General features: G+C 44.4%; 1 protein-coding gene across 1 annotated transcript; it reads left to right on the forward strand.

Annotated features, from left to right (window-relative positions):
* Positions 1-7,700: 7,700 nt before the first annotated feature.
* On the forward strand, positions 7,701-17,560 carry LOC117969692 (zinc finger protein 883-like). The gene is made up of 3 exons (XM_034917600.2): positions 7,701-7,780; positions 12,719-13,490; positions 15,574-17,560. The coding sequence occupies exons 2-3, from the start codon at positions 12,770-12,772 to the stop codon at positions 16,956-16,958; spliced, it is 2,106 nt and encodes a 701-aa protein (XP_034773491.2). The 5' UTR covers positions 7,701-7,780; positions 12,719-12,769; the 3' UTR covers positions 16,959-17,560.
* Positions 17,561-21,061: the final 3,501 nt, after the last annotated feature.

Raw genomic sequence — 21,061 nt, forward strand, 5'->3', positions numbered from 1 at the left:
AACATGTTGAGGACCCTGAGGTCCAGAATAGGTCTGAAACCGCCGTCCCTCTTGGGCACCAGGAAGTACCTGGAGTAGAAGCCGCTGAGGGTATCGCTTGGGTTTACCAAGCGTACCGCGTTCTTCTGTTGAAGAGTAGCGATCTCCTGTTGCAGGAGAATCGTTCTCGCTGGTTCGACGGTAGTGAGGAGCACACCCTTGAAGGGTGGTGGACCTAAGCGGAATTGTAGGGCGTATCCATGTCTCATAGTCGATAGCACCCAGGAGTCCTGGGTAAGGCCTTGCCATGGGTCATGCCTGTTGGTCAGTCAGGTTGTGAGAGGGGTTGGTGGCAGCCGGGTCCCCTCAGGGGCGGTTTCCCTTAGGTTTGGGAGGGGGCGGATCTTTTTTAGGCCCCGGCCTCAGTCTCCAGCCGGAGAACCGGTTACCCCTGGCCGGCAGTGGTCCCTTGCCGCCGGCCCTTCCTATGCCTGCTGGTTTGCTCTGGGGCGGAGGGCGATGTTTAGGCCCTGTTGCCCTTGCAGGCTGTGAATGCCACCTTGGCCACTGCCGATAGGGAGGGAGGCGCGAGAACTTTAAGGCAACCTCCGTGGCCTTGTGGGACCTCTCCAGGCTCACATCAATGGTCATCCCAAACGTCTGCCCCGGTGTAATGGGGGCCTAAAGCAGCACCGCTATTTCGGTCTCCATGACCTTGGCTTGCGTGAGCCACAAATGCCGGCGTGTGGCTACCAGCGCCACCAAAGACCTCCCCGATGCCTGACCAAACTCCCCAATCAGGTCAGTCATTGCCCCTGCTATTGCCTGAAGCTCTCCCGTGTCAGTATCTGCTACCCTTTCCTGCAGGCTGTCTGCTAGCTGGGACTGGTAGAGCACCAGTATAGAGAGCACGTTCGCCACCCACGCTGACAGAGCAGCTGACCTGTAAGCTTTCTTCAGCATTGCTGTTGTCTGTTGTCCTGCAGGGCTTAGACGGGCAAAAAACAAAAAAACAAAAAACAAAAAAAACACACAACACAGAAATTGTTGACCCCTGCACCAGCACCGTAACCCCGATGGTAGGGAATGTAACTAGGCCCGCCTCCTGGGCTCCTACAGTGTGTAGCAAGGACTCTGCCATCCTCGACTCTGAAGGGGCAGACGCAGGACTGCTCCAAGAGGAGCGCAAGAGCTCCAAAAAGTCTTGGCACAAGGGAAGGGCATGTTGTTGGTGTCCCTTGGTCTTAATGAACCTGTTGCCCTTCCCCTCTTGCTCTGTCGGCCAAGGGACCTCCGTGGCCGCAGGTGCAAGCCGCATCAGGGCCCGGAATTCCTCCCTCTGCGACACATGCGGTAGGCGTGGTAAGGAGCGCCCCTCTGTCGCTTGCCCAACCGACATGTCAGGGTCAGACATGTCCGACCTAGACACCGCGAATGACAGCGCGTCTGGGCTGAGGGACCTCACCGGAGATGGAATGCGAGGTTGGGGGGGGCAGGGGGTGCCCGGTGGTGGGGGGCAGCCCACCCTGAGATTTCAGCAAGGCCTCTAGCATCGCTTGCTGGGCCTTGACTGTCTCCGCCAGCTCCTGAAAACGCCGCTCGGCCGAGCTTGGGTGTCTATGTGGCGTGTCCGCAGGGGAGCACAGGACGTATGCTGATCCTGTCTGGGGAGTTTTGCCCCGCACTGATCGCCCTGGTGGAAACCAGCCGAAGACCCCACCGAGCGCACCGACATGGTGCTGTTGGTCCCATTACTCGGTGCCGAGGTCGTGTGGATCGGTGCCGATTGTAGTAGCGGTGCCGAGTGGATCGGTGCCGTGTATAGTAGCGGTGCTGAGCGTATCAGCGCCGAGCATATCGGTGCCGAGTGTAGTAGCGGTGCCGCTGGAAGCGCTATCGGTGCCACGTAACGGTGCCGAGGGCGGCGTCGCGCAGTCGGTGCTGAACTATAGTCGGCGCCGAAGATGTTCTCACCGGTGCCGAGTTAATCGGTGCTGGGAACGGCGCTTAAGCTGCTTCCAAGCAGAGATATCCGATGTCGGCGTCGAGGGCAAGCGCAGCCGCGCTAATAAAGCCAGAGGCTGGAAGGGGCGCTCGGCCCGAGCTGGGAGGTAGCAACTCGATAGCGCGAGTTAACCGTGTCGTTTTTTTTTTGTTTTTTTGGAATATTTGACGGATGAAACCAACAAACCAGCCAATTTCGATCACAACAGAATTGCGACCTGTCTCAGTGAGTGAGAGAGAAAATGGCGATATGCTACTGTGAGGATGCCCCTCTTCAGCAGGAGGTGGGAGGGACTTCCGCCTCACAGCAGGGCCCTGATAGGGCAGCTTTTTTAGATATGATCAGTGATTGGCGGTCAGAGTGCTCTTCCCATTCAGTAATGGTTGTCATTCAATTGAAAGGGAACTGTAGAACTATATAAGAACAATAACCGCAGACAATGGACACACACACGGATGACGTCTCTCACATTTTTATATGGCACAAATGCAGCTCCACAATTGGTATATATATATACTTGCTATATGGAGCAACTGGTGCTGTGTCAGAGATTGCTGAGCCTGACAAACCCCCCACCTGCGCGCAGGCACCAGGATGGGAGTGGTGTACAGCCGTCAGGTAGTGATGACAGACGCATCTAATCTAGGTCGGATTTCGGTCTGGGTGGGCACAGCCGTCTCTGGCATAATCGCGCTGGAACTGCGAGCAGTTCGTCTTGCACTGATACATTCATGCCTGTGCCCCAAGCAACACATGCGTTGATCCGAATAGACAACATGTCAGCAATAGCATATGTGAACCACCAAGGCGAACTTCGTTCCTCGGGGTACACCGTATAACCTCTCGGCTTCTAACCTGGGCACAAAAACACTTTCAGTCTGTTTGGGCGAGCCAGTGCCCTGAGAGAGGTGAACTGGGCAGCAGACCCCCTTTCGAGGAAGGGTTGCAGGCATCAGACTGGCAACTGCACCTGCAGATGGCACAGTCCTTCTGGAAATGCTTCAGGGAAGCTTGGATCGATCTCTTCCCTACGGCAGAGACTACCCATTACCCCCTGTGGTCCCTCCGAGGTTGCGGAGGTCCACCAAGCGTAGACGCCCTGGCCCACGCTTAGCTGAAAGTACTTTATGCTTTTCCTCATATTCTGCTACTCCCTGCCTTCCTCGGGAAGTTCAGGGAAGAGAAAGCGAAGGTACTCCTTGCACCCTGGAAGATCGCGTGATGCATGGATCTCTTCAGTCAGGCGAAAGGCACTTTATGGCACCCCAGGCAAACTCCAACTGTGAGTCTGGCCCTGAATGGCACCGTCTGTCGCCCTTGGGCGGTCAGACGCAGTAGTGGATACACTGCAGAGCGCAAGGCTACACGCCTTCAAGTGGGGATGGTTTTAAGGTGGTGTGTGACCAGAGTCCACGACACCTTGCTTTGCCCTATGCCAACTGTGTTAGTTTCTGCAAGGTCCACCTCTTCACTGATAGTGTACCTAGCAGCATATCTGCATGCCATGTTCCCATAGACTCAGTATCCCCAGTATACCCTTTTCTTAAGGGTGTTTGGAGGTTACATCCTTCTGGAAAGAACGTCCTCCCTGAATGGAGTCTAGATGTGCTGCTGGAGGCTCTCACGAAGACCCCGTTTGAGCCATGACATTCCACAGAGTTGAAACATTCCTCTATGAAGACAGCCTTTCTACTAGCTATCACCTCCGCTAAGCGGGTCAGTGAGCTGCAGGCTCTGTCAGTGCACAGTTCCTGCATGCGTATTTGGGACAGCAGTCGCCATGCGTCATTACGCACTAACCCTGTTTTTTTTCCTGAAGGGGATTACAGATTTCATCTGAATCAGACAGTAGAACTGGAGGCTTTCCATCCCCCCTCCCTTCGTGGAGGTGTAGGATGAAGTTTAAATACCCTCTGCCCGGTAGGGCATTGATGGGTTATGTTGTCACAACAAAAGCACTGCGTTATCCGACCAGCTCTTCTTTGCATATAGTGATAGGACCCTCGGCCGAGCCCTCTCTAGAAGCGACTGTCGCATTGGATTGCGGACAGTCTCAGCTGCGTATTAGAGGTGTGGCTACCTCATGGGCACTCTTAAGGTGCCTCACTGAGAGATATTTGTAATGCGGCTAGCTGGTCTACCCCGCATACTTTTACGAGTTTCTACCACCTTAACATGGTAGACCCTTCCTTGCTTCATTAGGCACTAGGGTCCTCGAGGTAGTACAGCCACAACCCTAACCGAGGTTGTGTTGAAATGTCCCTCGTATACTGACCGTTCATCCTCCCATGCGACAGCTCTGGTATACTTTCCCAAAAGTAAACCACTTTTGGTGGTCATCTCGCATTGAAAGGGAACGTTAGGTTACTTACTGTAACCCTGGTTCCCTGAAAGAGAAGATGACCACCAAACTTGTCGGGGTCGTGCAGTGATGTTATATAGCCTCGGGGGGTCAGGACCGAGGACGTCACCAACACCGGGGGCCTATCAGCAGCTCTGGAAGAAGAGTCTCAGCGAATACCTGACATGGCAGGCATTATCCCAAAAGTAAACCACTTTTGGTGGTCATCTTCTCTTTCAGGGAACCAGGGTTACGGTAAGTAACCTAACGTTTAGCCGAGTTCACAAAGTGTTCAAACAATGTCCAAGACGAGATTTCTTCGTTCAATACCCTATTTCCTTAGGCACAAGTTTTTCCTTTTGTTTACTGAATTAAAATACAGGACTAAATGAGCAGCAACGTCACAGCGCGTATCTCTTCCAATTAAAGCAACAGCAGCATAATATTGCGCAAACCACTAAATAATATTTCTTGCTGTAGTGCATTCAGAATAAAATAACACCTATCATATAGCAACCTAAATATTCTACAACTGTTTAATTGTAACAAATATTTATAAAATATTCTTAGTGTAAATATTGTAACCTTGCCAAAACAATAGAAAATACATTCCAACAGTACAATAGTTTAACATTGCCTATAACAACTAGCCATCAAGTACTCACATCAGATGAATCTAAGTCGAGTTACTTTGTTTATTCAGTAACCTGTAAAAAATTCAAAACAAGGATCCCTGGTTGTACTTTTAATGTTCAGTGCAAATGTTGCCATTACTCCGTCCATTCACAGGACGTCAACAGGAGATGTTTTACATTGGAACTACAGTCCAGAATTAAAAAATGACTCCTTTCCAACTCCAAGTATCTTGCCTTTTCTTATAGTCACTGTGTTGTTGTGCTTAACATTTAGTATGTTTATCTTCATCATAACGTTAAATTACCTTTTGAATTTCAAGGCTACCCAAGTTTGGATTACTGTACTTTTAGCACTTGCTATCTACATGTAGCGTGCACGGGGGGGAAGGCAGCAGCAGGGCTGGTAGGTGACGTAATCACATACAAAGACATAAGCAGTACTGGCGCTATGCTGGAGTGCTGGAGGTCCCAGGTTCACGCCCGCCTTCCGCCTGTGTATGGATTGCCTCGCCCTGTGTGATGCATCTGCCTGCATTAACCTAGATCGCTACATTGGTGTCTGAAGTGGTATGCAGGTACTCCGGCACGCACTTGTTGGACTGTAGCCTGGTGAGCAAGTCCAGGGCGGACTTGAGGCTGGCAGGGGTGAGTGTAGCGTGCACGGAGAAAGGTAGCAGCAGGGCAGCAACACCTTTGCACGAGGAAACACTGTGTGCACTGCATAGATTTCTTTCATGTCCCGATCTACCATGACACATCTGCAAAGAGAAATATAAAAAGTAGTGCTTAATCTATCACTTGGTAAATGAAGAGAGTTGCATACAAAGCTGACTGTACCGCTACAAGGCTGCCCACTTTTAGAAATCGGGTAGCGCGAGATGGGGGGAGTGCTTGATTGCTGCCATACTTGTGGTTTTACTGGATGGGCTGCTATTTTTTTTTTTTTAAACAAAATTCTACATAATAAGAGAACTGTATAAACCAAATTAAACTCTGTTTTAAATTAAACCCTATATTGACATTATGTTGTTTCAAATATCATGATTTCCATTACACGAGAGTAGATGTTAAAACTTCATGCTGATTTGAACTCGGCTCTCGCCAAGATAAGCACCAACTAAGACGTAGCTTTACAGTAAACTAATGTGATCCATATGTGTCTCCATCCATTTACGTTTCCTTCCATATGATGATGTAGATATCCTTCTGTCTGGTGTTAATGGCTGAAGTGTAATGCTGGCTCCAGGGATCAGCTTATTTTGCCTCCCTGGCGCATCAGCACACACAACGGCTGCGATGCTGGCTCCGGGGATCAACCAAAGTGCGGACATTTTATGTTCATCATAATTTTTATATCAAGGCATGTGCCCATTATAAACCAGCCTGCCAGGCACCTGTGTCCTTTATAAACCAGCCTGCCAGGCATGTGCCCATTATAAACCAGCCTGCCAGGCACCTGTGTCCTTTATAAACCAGCCTGCCAGGCATGTGCCCATTATAAACCAGCCTGCCAGGCACCTGTGTCCTTTATAAACCAGCCTGCCAGGCATGTGCCCATTATAAACCAGCCTGCCAGGCATGTGCCCATTATAAACACCCAATGTAAACCTGCCTTCCAGGCCTCTGTGTTTTAACTACAATAGTGTTACCAGCTGGTAAATTAATAATTTAGTTTAGAGTAACCAACCTTGTTATTCTGTTACCCATATTTGCTTAAGACATGTGACATCAGCATAACTTCAGCTGACATGCCTGGTAAGTTTATTATATTTTGTATTATCATTGTTAACAGCAAATCAATTATAAATGATGTCTAATTGAATGTTGTGAGTCACTGTGAACAACTTGCACACACAGTACAGCACAAATTCTATGCTGCACATAAAGTGAATAATTAAAATATACATTTGAACAACAAAACGAGACAAAGGTAGAGATTAAGCATCAACAATATTTGAAATGATAACCACACTTAAAAAAAAAACGTTATATAACACAACTATAATATAGTATTCATATTTAAGGCGTAACTCAACATAATGTAATGCTTTTGTGTGCATGCGTTGTACTAAAAACGGTGTATTTTGAGAAGCAGAATAAAACATCTTATCTCTTTCATTCCAACTCTCTTCTGCTGCAAAACCTTGGCGCGCAGTTTTCAGCTTGAATGGGAGGGCGTGGAAACAGGCAGCTTTTGCCCTTAGAAGGCGTGTTTCCTTTGTGATGTAACTGAGGAGGCGGGTTTTCGCGGAGATGTGTTTTTTTTTTATCTGCCTAATAGGCAGACCTGCCTGCCAGTCGAAGTTCGGGGCAAACTTCTCCCCTGTGCAAAGTTTGATAGGCCTTACTTCGGGCTCCTCTTGTAGCCAATAGTATTCATTCAGGGCGGGTAGCGGCTCCTCTTATAGCCAATAGTATTCATTCAGAGCGGGTAGCGGCGCCTTTGTTCTAGCCAATAGTATTCATTCAGAGCGGGTAGCGGCGCCTTTGTTCTAGCCAATAGTATTCATTCAGAGCGGGTAGCGGCGCCTTTGTTCTAGCCAATAGTATTCATTCAGGGCGGGTAGCGGCGCCTTTGTTCTAGCCAATAGTATTCATTCAGAGCGGGTAGCGGCACCTTTGTTCTAGCCAATAGTATTCATTCAGGGCAGGTAGCGGCTCCTCTTGTAGCCAATAGTATTTATTCAGAGCAGGTAGCCGCGCCTCTGTTCTAGCCAATAGTATTCATCCAGGGCGGATATACGGTTGTTTTGTTATTAGTTTGCTTTTTTTGTGGTGTTGACATAAAAAACGTCTTTCATCTGAACAGCCTTAAACCGTGTAAGTAGCCTGTTTATCGTATTTTTAAAACAGCTTTAGATCCAGTTGGATGACACCTGATGGAGTTTGGGGCGCGCTTTGTTTATGAGCGAGAGAATGCCGGAAGGTTGAGACAACACGAGTGTGAAATGCTGATTTCGCAAGTTCAAATAAGAAAAGGATATATCTTGTACTTTTATTAGTAACCCCAATCCGATAGTAATACCGCGCTGTTTAATAAAGCCCTGCTGGTGTCCGCAGTGTATTCAGAGACTCGGATAACCCGTGAGAGCCTGTGCTGACCAGGACAAAGCCCCGAGCATCTCTGCGGCGTGGAAACGAAAGAAGCTTTACCTGCAAACTGCACGGCGCTGAAGAACACGAAGGAGAGCTGATCGGGAGCATGCCACTGTGCTGCCTCTGAACACCGCCTATCAGTGAATTAAATTGAATAAACACAATGTGTGCTGCTGAAATCGGTGCTTCTAAACTCCGGCCCTGTGGTGGTCCCTCCTCTCCGTGTCTGTGGCTCAGACTTTTATGTAGTCTTGCTAGATGAGACTAGTTTTATTTCAATCAGTGTGTTTAAGATAAAACTGAACGCTGTATTTACCGATGCATGTGCTTGCTGATGTGTGTTCTTTTTTTTGTGGTTGTTTTACTCTGTTTTCTTTCTGTCTTTATTTATTTTGCTGTATTATGCCTGCCTCTTGGCCAGGTCTCCATTGTAAATGAGAACTGGTTCTCAATGAACTACCTGGCTAAATAAAGGGTAAATAAAATGAGAATGGGCAATCACAGTAGGGTAAAGTAACAGATTGCATGCACTGACTAAGTAACAATAACGCCACGTGTTATAACAGAAAGAAGTAAAACCTGTGACTTGCTTTTTAGTCATTCAGTGTATAACTCGCTGGCTTTTTTTCTTGTTCGCATGACTGTTGGGACAAAACGCTTTGATACATCCTCTCACAATTGATTCGCATTCGCCAGATTAAAAATCACGAATCGCACCAACTTGTTGAGCCCCACTTTTGACTCAGATAAAAATACGTGTGTGAAGTGAACCCACCTCGTGTCCCAGTTCAGCAGTGTGTGCTGGAAAGCCTGGTCTGAACACGGGTGAAGGGAAAGCGCAGTGACGGTCTTACTTGACAGTTTCCTGTCTTATTTTTGGCTTTGTCCGCTTGTCTAACTGTCACTTATAACGTAGTTGTGTGTTTTTTTTCTTCTTAATTTTCAGTGTGGAATAATAAAAAGTTGAAGGGGAAAAAAACAAATGCCAAAAAGCACTTCTGAAAAACTACTATACCATTGGTCATGTATGGACATTTTATATAAGAATAACTAAACCACACCTTGCAGGAAATAAAGGTCACATGCAGAACAGTGCAGTGTAATAACGGTAGATGAAGGCAAGCTTACCATAAAACGCTTTCTTCTGGCATTTAATAAGGCTCTTATTTTACAGCCCCGCGTTCTGAACAGGGTTAGCATGTTTTGCACGCTGCTGACAGTAGTACTGCACTGTGTATTTGAATAAGCTGCATTCGCGTCGTGCTTAAGTTTCAACAGTTGCACTACTAGCTGTGTGGCACGGCATTATTCATCGGCAGCATCTCTCTCGCTGTATTTTGATTAAACGTTTAGTTTTTAAATTTGCTCATGATCGCTGTTTAACTGTGAACAGCAGCTAGTGCGCGCGGGATATTGACACGACCAGCGCAGTGGCTTATGGGTAAGGCTACGATTCTGTCACGGGAGTCACGGATTCCGTGATTAAGAGATGTCCGTGACGTCATGAAAATTCCCTTAAGTGTAACATTTTCAAAAAAAAAAAAGTATGCGGTGTGCTAAAAATGCAGCTGCATAGCATGGTGTTGCAGACAGCCATGCACTAAGCACATAGCAGGCACGTGTAGCGGTGGAGCTCAGCCAGTGAAATTTGTTGTAATTGAGCAGTTAAGCGTGAAGGCTTACATCGAAGAGAGAGTGAACTGTAAAAATGGCGACGTCAAGTGCATCAGTGAGCAAAGTGGCTAACATCACTGCTAAGCAGAAAACTGGCAAATACCCAAAGGGAACATTTAGTGAAAGTGGTGGATTGATGTTTTGTACAGCATGTAATGGTCCTGTGGATTACAAGCGAAAAGCAAGCTGCGACAAACATATTGAAACGGCTTTGCACAAACGGAAGGCACAAGGCCATGAATCGACAGTAGGCGAGACTGCTAAAGTACAAAAACCGGTGAGCGAGCTGTTTAATATAAAGACTGAAGAACAGCTGCAACGTTGGACAGAATTATATCGACTCACAGAGGCTTTCTGCACCAGTAATATTCCACTTCATGTCCTTGACAACCCTGCTATGAAAGGCAATCTGGATAGCTCGCTAAAAAACATTGGGGTTATACCTAGCTCGGATCAACTCAGAAAAAGGTACTTGCCGAAGCTTTTTGAAAGACATGTAAATTATCTGAAAAAAATGCTGAATGAAATGAGTCTTGTAGCAGATGAAACTACAGATGCTGAAGGGTGCTACGTACTAAATATCTTGGCAGTTCCAGTCATTTCAACAAGGGGAAGGGAGTTTGGAATTGGAGGCTTTTTAATGGAGTGTGTTTGTTTGGAGACGGTAAACTTTAAAACTGAGTCAAGCAGTGGTGGAAACAGTTCAGAAACACGGAATTCCTTTTGATAAAGTGACCGCTTTTGTTACAGACAATGCTGCATATATGAACAAAACTTGGGAACGAAGTCTCAAAGCACTGTTTCTGAATGCAGTGCACGTAACATGCACTGCACATCTCCTCAACTTAGTGGGTGATACCTGGAGAAAAACATTTTTAAGAGTAAATGAACTGTAAAACATGCGTTCACTGCCTGCCCTGCCCGCAAAGCACGGTCCAGTCAATCACTGCAGGAAAAAGGGAAAGCATTTTTTGGTTGATTTAAAAGATCGCTTTCCAAATCTGGCAGTAATAGCTCTGAGGAGTTTATCGGTGCCAGCTAACAGTGCGGACTGCGAGAGGTCGTTTTCGTCTTGCAAAGATATCTTGCGAGATGACAGACACTCAATCAAAGAAGACAACCTGGCGATGTACAACGTTGTATTTCAGAACCGAGGAAAGCTCTAACTGTAAGTAAATTGACATTTTACACTCGACAATAATTCTTGTCAGTAAACTATATTATAACGTTTAATAGGTAATTTAAAATTGTCTTTGATGCAGCGAAAACAGTATTGCGCGTGTAAATTTTTGGGATTTATTGTTTATTGCCCATGGCCTGTCTGTGATTTTTGCTAAAATTCTCCGTGCCAGAATCGTAGCCTTACTTCTGTGATATCGAGCTTTCTTAAAGTGATGGTGTTTTTTTTTAATATTTGTCAGTAGGTTATTCCTTCTACCCCAGAAGCAGCCTGCCGCCATTAATACTGGCCTTGTAATTTGCAATTCGCGGCTGCGTCAAGGTTTTTGGTCCAGGCAGGCATGAGTTCATACATTTCTTTAACAGCACTGCAGCCATCAACGCGTTGGTGATTACAGGAAATACAGTCTTTGGATAAAAAAAGTAGCCTATGCACAGTGTCTTTTTATTTTCTTCCATAAATGAAAACCATGGCTAAAATAAACAAAATCTGACTTAAAAACTCCATCTTCACTTCTGCGACGGCAGTGGTGGTTACCATGGTTACTATTGTAGGTGTTGCATTTTGTTATCTACACAGATTTATACTTTGTGGGGACAGCTTGGCATGCTTTCATTACTGTGCTGTTTGAGTACCGTGCGGACGCAGCATGGAAATAAAATCAGTGGAAACGAGGTAACATTAGTAATTTATCAGACAGTCTTTGACTCTGTGGTTTTTTTTAAATCCATGTCTCAGGTACAGATTGATGCATTATTATGAGAGAGAGATTGAGGGAGTGTTGTGGTTTGGGGGAATCACATTGTTGTCGTAAGGACATTGACTACCTGTTGGAAACCTGTCACCCACCAGTACTGGTACACATACAGCACCACAGGTAGAAATCCAATGGTCTAACCTGTCCTATCCATTGACCTGCTGCTATTAAATTGGCATAGCCTGGAAGGCCATCACCTTTAAAGTTTAGGCAGCCCCTCAGTTGGAACAAAAACCAGCAGAACACAGACAGACAAGATTACAATGACAGAAATAACAAAGCTAATACGAGACCCAACCATTTTAACAGGGCCTCCATTTAAAAAAACAAACAAACCAATGGAACCAATGGAACCAATGGGCCTCTTTAGTGTGACGTCACATCCGCTGCTGTGTGGCTCTAAACAAGCAGGCGAGTCATGAGTCCGTTTTGAAACCTCAGTGTATTAAATGATGAGGCCTTTTTAAAAAAATAATATAAACCATAAAAGAGGAAACAGTATGGTAGTGTTGTGCTGCAGACTGCAGCCACCATTCAGAAACTTCCTGAGAGGGAAAACTGCAGTTTCTTCAGTCGAGTTTCAGTATTGCTCATTCCTAAGTGGGAAGACATGCCGGCTTGTAGGAAACTATCTGAATAATAGGTTACTAATAAAAAATAAACACTGCAATTTGTGTGTAGACTTGTCATTTGATCATGTTCATTGTTATTATATTACTGTCTACTACAAATATTTCCTTTTACAATGGCGCTGAGTGGTTATAATCGACCTATAGAGAATGCGTTTTAATAATTTTTTCCTGTTGGCACAAACGATCCACAAACCAGAAAATCGAGAGTTGACTGCATGTGGCTCATGTGAATGTTCACAGCCTTCAGAAAAAATCATTCCAACAGTGAATCTGCGGAAAACGCTTTGAGTATTGAGGCCATCAAAATGAGGAGATCTGATTTCCGGATTTTATCTGATTTAAACCTTCTTTGATTTGAGCACTTCTAATCATTTTTCTTTTATTCTTTTAATCATTTTTCTTTTATTCTTTTTCTACAGCAGCTACTAAGCAGAGCCGCCCCCCTGTTTGATGCCGTGGACATTGTAAGGATGGAATCTGTCACGATTAAAGAGGAGCTCCTTGAACATGAAGTGGCCCCCATTAGACTGGAGTTCTCTGGACTGGCTTCCCTCCCCATTAAACAGGAGCTCTGTGAGATCATACCATGTAACAGCATCAAGCCAGAGGTGTCTGCTGGGATTAAAGCTGAGTGCAATGAATTGGAGATCCCCCAGACAGAAGAACCAGATCCCATGAAAGAAGCGGTGCTGGAAGTGATTAATCTGGATCTCCTGAAAGTGGAGTCTACTGGGATTAAAGCTGAGTGCAATGAAATGGAGATCCCCCAGACAGAAGAACCAGATCCCATGAAAGAAGCGGTGCTGGAAGTGATTAATCTGGATCTCCTGAAAGTGGAGTCTACTGGGATTAAAGCTGAGTGCAATGAATTGGAGATCCCCCAGACAGAAGAACCAGATCCCATGAAAGAAGCGGTGCTGGAAGTGGTATGTAATAAACTGGAGCAGCCCCTGAAAGTGGAGTTTGAACTCCCAGAACCAGGGAGGGAAGAATGTGAGGACTTGGAGGTTCTCCCCCATGGGCAGGGTCCTGTACGCCTGCGGGAGTGTAGCGTGGTGCTGGAGAGAATCTGCGTGAGAGAGCTAGGAGCTGCAAAGGAAGTCTCTCCCAACAGCTTGCAAGGAGATGGAGAGGAAGATGGAGGTGGAGAGGAAGATGAGGGGAGCTCATATTCAGAGGGCAGTCCAGCAGGTGAGTGACTCCCTTTAGCTGTGACATTGTTATTCTACACTGTGTGAGTGATATTATCCACTGTGGCACTACTGAGAGAGAGGCACAGAGCAGATTACTAGGGGTTTGATTTTCACTCCAACCTGTTCGACAAGACTCGCTGCCAGTAGAGAACTTAAAGGGGAACTCAGGTTGTTTTTCTTTTGTATGTGTTACATGTTCCCATATGTTTGAGTTAGATGTGTGTGTTTTTTTTTTTTTTTTTAGATCTGCCATTGAAGCACAGTTTTTTTTACCTAAGAGTATACAAATTCTGTTTTCAAGGTCCAGAATTCTTACTGAGCCAAAATATTATTGGGAATATAACAGGTAAAACCTCTTCATCGTGCCTCAAAAAAGTTAAAAACACACCAGTCAAATAATCAAGACCAGAGAACTTATTTATGAAATTTTCAGATCCTAGTTCATGAGTGTTTTGGCTATCTTTGTTACTTTTCAGGTAGGAGGCCAGTAAATGTCACTTTTGAGAACATTTCTAAAGAAAAAGTATTTGTGAATTTTAAAAGCTTTTTTTCAAGCATTCAAACTGGGCTGTTATAGGTTATACTTAATCATATAGTTAAAACGATGTATCTTAATGATCCTCAGGCTCTCAGCTGTTTAGAAAGGTATAATAGTCATGTCAGTTGGCCCTCAAAATGAATAGAATTCTCAGTCTGAAAAGTGTTAATACAGGTTTGACTGTATTACGGTTTTCTGACTTAGTCATCTGCAGTTTTTAGTTGGATATCTGAATAAGATGCTCTGCTGTAAAGTTTGCTTTAACCCTATGTCGCCTTCAGGGGAATGACCATAATTGAGCATGCGTACGACAACTTTCTGTTTTTAGCGCTTGTAGTTCAATAACCATAAATCACAAATTAAAACCCAAAACATCAAACATCAATGGAAAAGTAATGAGTAGACCTTTCCAATGATGTCATCATATGTTTTGTTGTGGGATGTATTCTAGATTTCTTTCTTACAAACCACCCTGCCAAGAAATATTGAAAAATGTATCATAATAAATAATATTTCTGAAACATGCACATTTTTCCAAGCAGTGTAGAAAAGAGTATATGGGAGCCGTGCAATTTTATGAAAATTTCAACTGAAAAAAGCTTGTAAAGTCAAAATGGCGGATGTAGAACTGAATGTGAAACTGAAGACCACTGACTACCGTTCTACAGAATGTATTTTAAACTACAAGTGGGTTTGTGGCAATGTTGCCCCGCCCCTGTGTGTATTTATGTGTTTTATGTTGTATGTTGCGTGTGGTGTGTTAATGTTGGTGTATAGTCATTGGTACACGGGATATAAATGGGTCTGTGTAACACGAGTGTTTTAAATGTATATTTGTATTTAGGCACGAGGATTGCACAGCACTTCACGTGCAAGTAAAATGTAATAATATGTGAGCACAGGGAATTGCAGTTTAATTAATCCACGTGCAGTTGTACCGAGACTCCGACTGACTGATTAGCAGTCGAGTCTCGGTACAGCTGCATAAAAGCAGCATGTTTTCACCACTCGGGGTTGTGTGTTCGGGAGTGGAGAACGGGGGAGAGAGAGAGGAATGAATCAGATTTGCAATTGCTTGAGTGCTGGAGGGCCAGCACTCTACTTGTGTGTTTAGTGTTCATCCGCCCTGTCTGTTAGTGTTTATTCGTTTTGTTTGCCTTTTTATTTTGGCCGCAAGTGTCGTGTCCTGTGTTTTTGTTACAACCTTTTATTTTGTTTGTCAAATAAATACGCGCAGCAGCGTGTTTCATTCACCATTCACCTGCAGTGTCTGTCTCTTCCTGCTAAATATATGAGCCTTCTGTACTTTTCTTCCACCAGGTAAAGTGGATTTCCTATTGGCTGAAGTATTCTGCTGGTTCCAGAGATCAGCTTGGTGTATTTGCAGTCTCCGTGGTGTGGACTACGCTACAGTGCTGTGTTTGCATCTGTGCAAAACCCAATATAGAATAAGCTCATGAAACCAACAATGAGGAAGATACAATTGCTGCGTTTCTCTCTTAAAACAGTCTCTCTGACTTTCTCTCCTGTTTGTATTTTCCAGGTTCCAGACCAGCAGCTAAAGTGAGGGCAGGCGGTGGAGAACATTCTGACTGTGGGAACGATGTTGCCCAGTTAGGAGATTTTAAAATACTCCAGCGAACTCCCAGAGGAAAGAAACTGTATCGCTGCTCTGACTGTGGGAAAAGTTTCAGTTGGGCAAATTCCCTTGTAATACACCAGCGAACTCACACAGGAGAGAAACCACATCGCTGCACTAACTGTGGGAAGAGTTTCACTCGGTTACATTCCCTTATAGTACACCAGCGAACTCACACAGGAGAGAAACCATATCACTGTTCTCACTGTGGGAAGAGTTTCAGTCAGCAAGCACACCTTGTTTCACATGAGCGAATTCACACAGGAGAGAAACCGTATTGCTGCTCTGACTGTGGGAAGAGTTTTAGTAACTCAGGACACCTTGTTTCACACCAGCGAATTCACACAGGAGAGAAACCGTATCACTGCTCTGACTGTGGGAAGCGTTTTAGTTACTCAGGACACCTTGTTTCACACCAGCGTGTTCACACAGGAGAGAAACCGTATCACTGCTCTGACTGTGGGAAGAGTTTCAGTCGGTCAGAACACCTTGTTTCACACCAGCGAATTCACACAGGACAGAAACCGTATTGCTGCTCTGACTGTGGGAAGAGGTTCAGCAAGTCCGCAAACCTTGTAAAACACAGGCGAATTCACACAGGACAGAAACCATTTTACTGCGCTGACTGTGGGAAGAGTTTCAGGGAGTCAGGAGCCCTTTTAACACACCAGCGAATTCACACAGGAGAGAAACCTTATCATTGTTCTGACTGTGGCAAGAGTTTCAGGGTGTCGGGAGACCTTATTTTACACCAGCGAATTCACACCGGAGAGAAACCATATCGCTGCTCTGACTGTGGGAAGAGTTTCAGGGAGTCAGGATCTCTTGTAAAACACCGGAGAATTCACACAGGAGAGAGACCGTATCGCTGCTCTGACTGTGGGAAGGGTTTCTGTCAGTCAGGAGAACTTGTTTTACACCAGAGAATTCATACAGGAGAGAAGCCGTATCACTGTTCTGACTGCGGGAAGAGTTTCAGTCAGTCAGGATCTCTCGTTTCACACCAGCGAATTCACACAGGAGAGAAACCATATCACTGCTCTGACTGTGGGAAGAGTTTCAGGGACTCAGGAGCCCTTGGAAAACACCAGAGAATTCACACAGGAGGGAAACCGTTTTGCTGCTCTGACTGCGGGAAGAGTTTCAGGCTGTCGGGACACCTTGTTTCACACCAGCGAAGTCACACAGGAGACAAAAAAAAAAAAAAACATGACATTTCAATGACTTTCCTGCATAAAAAAGCAAGCCGAGGAGACAGACAGACACGCTCCCAGAAAACCTTTAATTAAATTTAGTCGCTGTTTGAACCTGAACTCCCATTTTATTGTAATAAATAATAGATGGCTTATAGAATTATTATTTTTTTAATGTTATTTGTATTTTGTTCCGATTAACAGATCAATCAACTAATGAATTGATTGGAGATTAATTTTTTCACAGTTTAATCACAGACTTTTTTTCTTCTTATTATACTTTATAATGTCACATATCTGCCCGGACTGTTTACCCGCCATCCATGTGGGCGACAGCACCGATACAAAATGGTTACAGTGCAAGCCTGTCCAATTAAAGAGATCTTTTCACTCCTGGAATTACTCTGTTACTTTTCAGATATTGGTGCCAAATTTCTGTGGAATATCTGGTCATGTGACCACAAAATACAGCTAGTATTGTAAAAAAAAAAAGCTACTTATTATGCTTTTATTAGTATTTAGATCTCTGAACCTGACCGCTTTTGTTCCACAGTTAAAAATACATTCATTTTGAATTCGTTTTGAGTGTCCTGGAAATATGTGCACCTTCATGTAGATTCTCAATATGTGTGCCTTCATGTAGATTCTCAATATGTGCGCCTTCATGTAGATTCTCAATATGTGCGCCTTCATGTAGATTCTCAATATGTGTGCCTTCATGTAGATTCTCAATATGTGCGCCTTCATGTAGATTCTCAATATGTGTGCCTTCATGTAGATTCTCAATATGTGTGCCTTCATGTAGATTCTCAATATGTGTGCCTTCATGTAGATTCTCAATATGTGTGCCTTCATGTAGATTCTCAATATGTGTGCCTTCATGTAGATTCTCAATATGTGCATCTTTATGTAGATTCTCAATATGTGTGCCTTCATGTAGATTCTCAATATGTGTGCCTTCATGTAGATTCTCAATATGTGCATCTTTATGTAGATTCTCAATATGTGTGCCTTCATGTAGATTCTCAATATGTGCACCTTCATGTAGATTCTCAATATGTGCACCTTCATGTAGATTCTCAATATGTGCACCTTTATATAGATTCTCAGTATGTGCATCTTTATATAGATTCTCAGTATGTGCATCTTTATATAGATTCTCAGTATGTGCACCTTTATATAGATTCTCAGTATGTGCACCTTTATATAGATTTTTAGGTATTGTCTTTTTTTACAGATACTAATATCCATGTATTATGAATAAATAATGTGTTTAAGTGAACAGTTGTTTATGTTGTAATTTGTATTCATTTTCTGAAGAACAAGCCCATGAATATTAATGACAGCACAGTACAATGTTGCATATCTAACCCACTGTGGACTGGGGCATAGGAGAAAAATGTGAAAGTTGGGTTTGTGAACATCAATAGAAAATAACATTTATACAAGCTGCATAAGTAGGTAAGTGGACAAAACCAACGCGAAACTGGTTTAAACACAACATTTTGCACTTTAAAAGCAAACACATGTAAACAAGAGTAATTACAAATACAGTACTGTATATTGTTATGCAGTTTACTGTACAAGCCATCTCCACACAGTATTGTACATTGCGGAATTATTACCCCCTGAATTAAATATATGAAAATGCATCAATAAAGGGGAAAGGGCAAAGCCACAGTGCATCAAGAACATCAGATCCACAATAAATACACTTTAGAAAAATGTCCTCCAGTTAATTTGGCAAATAATAATTATTACTGTTTGTGACAGGGATCGAATGATACTTGGTGTTAGATCTCCTTCCCGAGCTGTGAGGGCACTGTGTAAAAGGAGCGGAGTACCCTTAACTAAATGGCACGACAATTTATTCCTTAGGGTAGGTGGAAGTCGGTCATTTAAGAAGGGGGCTGAGCTACAGCACCCAAGCTCAGTGACTTGGATGGGAGACGACGTGGCAGCCGAGGATTGGAGGAGCGGATGTGCTCGTTAACCTGGGGTCATGAGCGAGGGTATAAATAGGGGTCATAGTGTAAGTGATCTTTTCCTTTGTATATTGTTAGCAACAGCCTAGAAGGAGTCCCTGTTATTTGTGATAGAAACCGTGAGTGTTTGTTAGTTTTGTCTTGTAACGCTGTTTGTTTGTATTGTCTGTTTCAAGATTACCAACACGATCCGGAGCTGCAGCCACAGGCCAGCATCAAACCCGGATCTCACCACTCACTTTTCACTGAGGAACTGTCTTTACATCACGAGCACATCATTCACGCACTGTAGAAACTGTGTTTGTGTTTTGTGTGGGTTACAAAAGACTGGACTTTTGGTTTCGGGTCAAACCCGTTGGGTTTAAAAAACAAGTGATACACGTTGTTGTACCAGTTCCATCGTCATTATGGTTTACAGGTTTTGCCATAAGGCTCTGGACATTCTAATCAGTAATAAATACCCTTGAACCTGTGAATCATTGTCTGTGTGATTAATCCACTGCACTCACCTGCACATACTCACCACTTTGCCACACTGTTAAACTAAAATATAAAAGATAAGTCCCAAGCGGAGAGGAAAACAAAAAGTAACAAAACCAGAAAAATCTCCACTGCAAAAACAAAGTAGCAAAACAAAATAGTCCTGCAACAAAACTCCTGGGCACCCATTTGCTTGGAGATCCTCTTTCGGTTGGCGATTCGAGCAAGTAAGTCCCAGGAAAAAAAAAAAGAACCTGAAGAAGACCGTCGGCAACGCGCCGCAACCAAACAGACTCCAAGCTTTAATGATCGACCGCAACAGTGGCGGCCGACACATGGCTAACCAGCAGCTGGAAACTGGCAAGAAGCACTTGCTGAATCAAAAACAAAACAAAACGTGGAAGTAATCGGTATGGCTCGATGGCGACTGATCTCCTCGGGATCAAACCTCAGTCAAACATCAGTCAATGCTTTACTGGTGTAATAAACTGGCTTAAACTGTTTGTCGATTTGTTTCTGGCTTAGGATTGCACTGAGACCCACCAGACTGGCATTTACAATTACACCAGTCTCCGCCCCCCTGCTTAAAATACACCATAGTACTAGAACACACTAATCTGTTCTTTAGTTCTTCAAATGTCGCTTCCCTGATCGCCCCAAACCCATCTGCTGTTTGCCTTGTTAAGTTGTCGCAAAGGTTCCAAAACTAGCTAAATCAGGAATAAACCGTCGACAATAGTTGACAAGACCAAGAAAGCTTCGCACCTCAGCAGCTGTTTGTGGTCTGCATGTGTTCTTGTGGTCTGCATCCACCTTGGTCCTGGCAGCTCCAATTCCATTTTTGGTCAGGACATGGCCCATAAATTCCATCTTGTCCATTCCAGAATCACATTTCTCACAGTTTAGTGTCAATCCTCTTGCTTGTAGTCTATGTAGTTCTTGATGTGCACGATCGTCATGCTCTTCTCAAGTTTTTCCATAAACACCCTGGATTCCTTGCAACACCTGTCTGATGATGTGTTGGTAAATCTCAGGTGCTGATGAAAAGCTAAACATCACTCTTTTGTACCTGTGTAAGCCTTTGTGTGTTACAACCATAGTCAAACTGCGTGACTAAAACTCCAATTCAATCCGATGATAGCCCAATTTGAGTTCTAACTTTGTGAACACTTCGGCCCCAGTCATGTCTTCCAAAATGTTGTCTATTGTAGGAATTGGGTGCCTTTCACGAATCACTGCTTCATTCACCCGGCGCATGTCAACACAAATACGGACGTCTCTTTGGCATGACTACCAATGGAGAGATCCATTGTGTAGGTCCTTCAACTTTTTCAGTCACATCCATGTTTTCCAGTTGCTGCAGCTTCTCTTTAACAGGCTTGCGAACGCTGAATGGTAACCGGCAAACAGCCTGCGCCACGGGACTGGCACTGGAATCAAGATGTATGGACAACTGAAAATATCTTAGTTTCCCCAAACCCTCAAAACATCCTTTATACTGTTCTTTGAGCTGAGCACAGAAGTCAGTGGTTTGAGTGAGTTGTATTGCGTTGACACTGACTTTAGGCCCTATGTGCAGAACTCCTAGCGCTGTTGCTGTGTTTTTGTCTAGCAGTGGAACTTGTGCTTTTTCTACAACTAGAATGTTAGCATTGACAACATCTGACACCCCAGGTACCTGCATTGCTGCATTAAATGAGCCAGTTATTGCTAATGGTTGTTAGAACCATATGC

The sequence above is a fragment of the Acipenser ruthenus genome, chromosome 42, assembly GCF_902713425.1.
Source record: "Acipenser ruthenus chromosome 42, fAciRut3.2 maternal haplotype, whole genome shotgun sequence".
NCBI lineage: Eukaryota > Metazoa > Chordata > Actinopteri > Acipenseriformes > Acipenseridae > Acipenser > Acipenser ruthenus.

Coding starts and splice junctions, on each gene's coding strand:
- LOC117969692 (XM_034917600.2), top strand. CDS start 12,770: ATGGAATCTGTCACGATTAAAGAGGAGCTCCTTGAACATGAAGTGGCC. Junction 13,491..15,573: donor TTCAGAGGGCAGTCCAGCAG/GTGAGTGACTCC, acceptor TGTATTTTCCAG/GTTCCAGACCAGCAGCTAAA.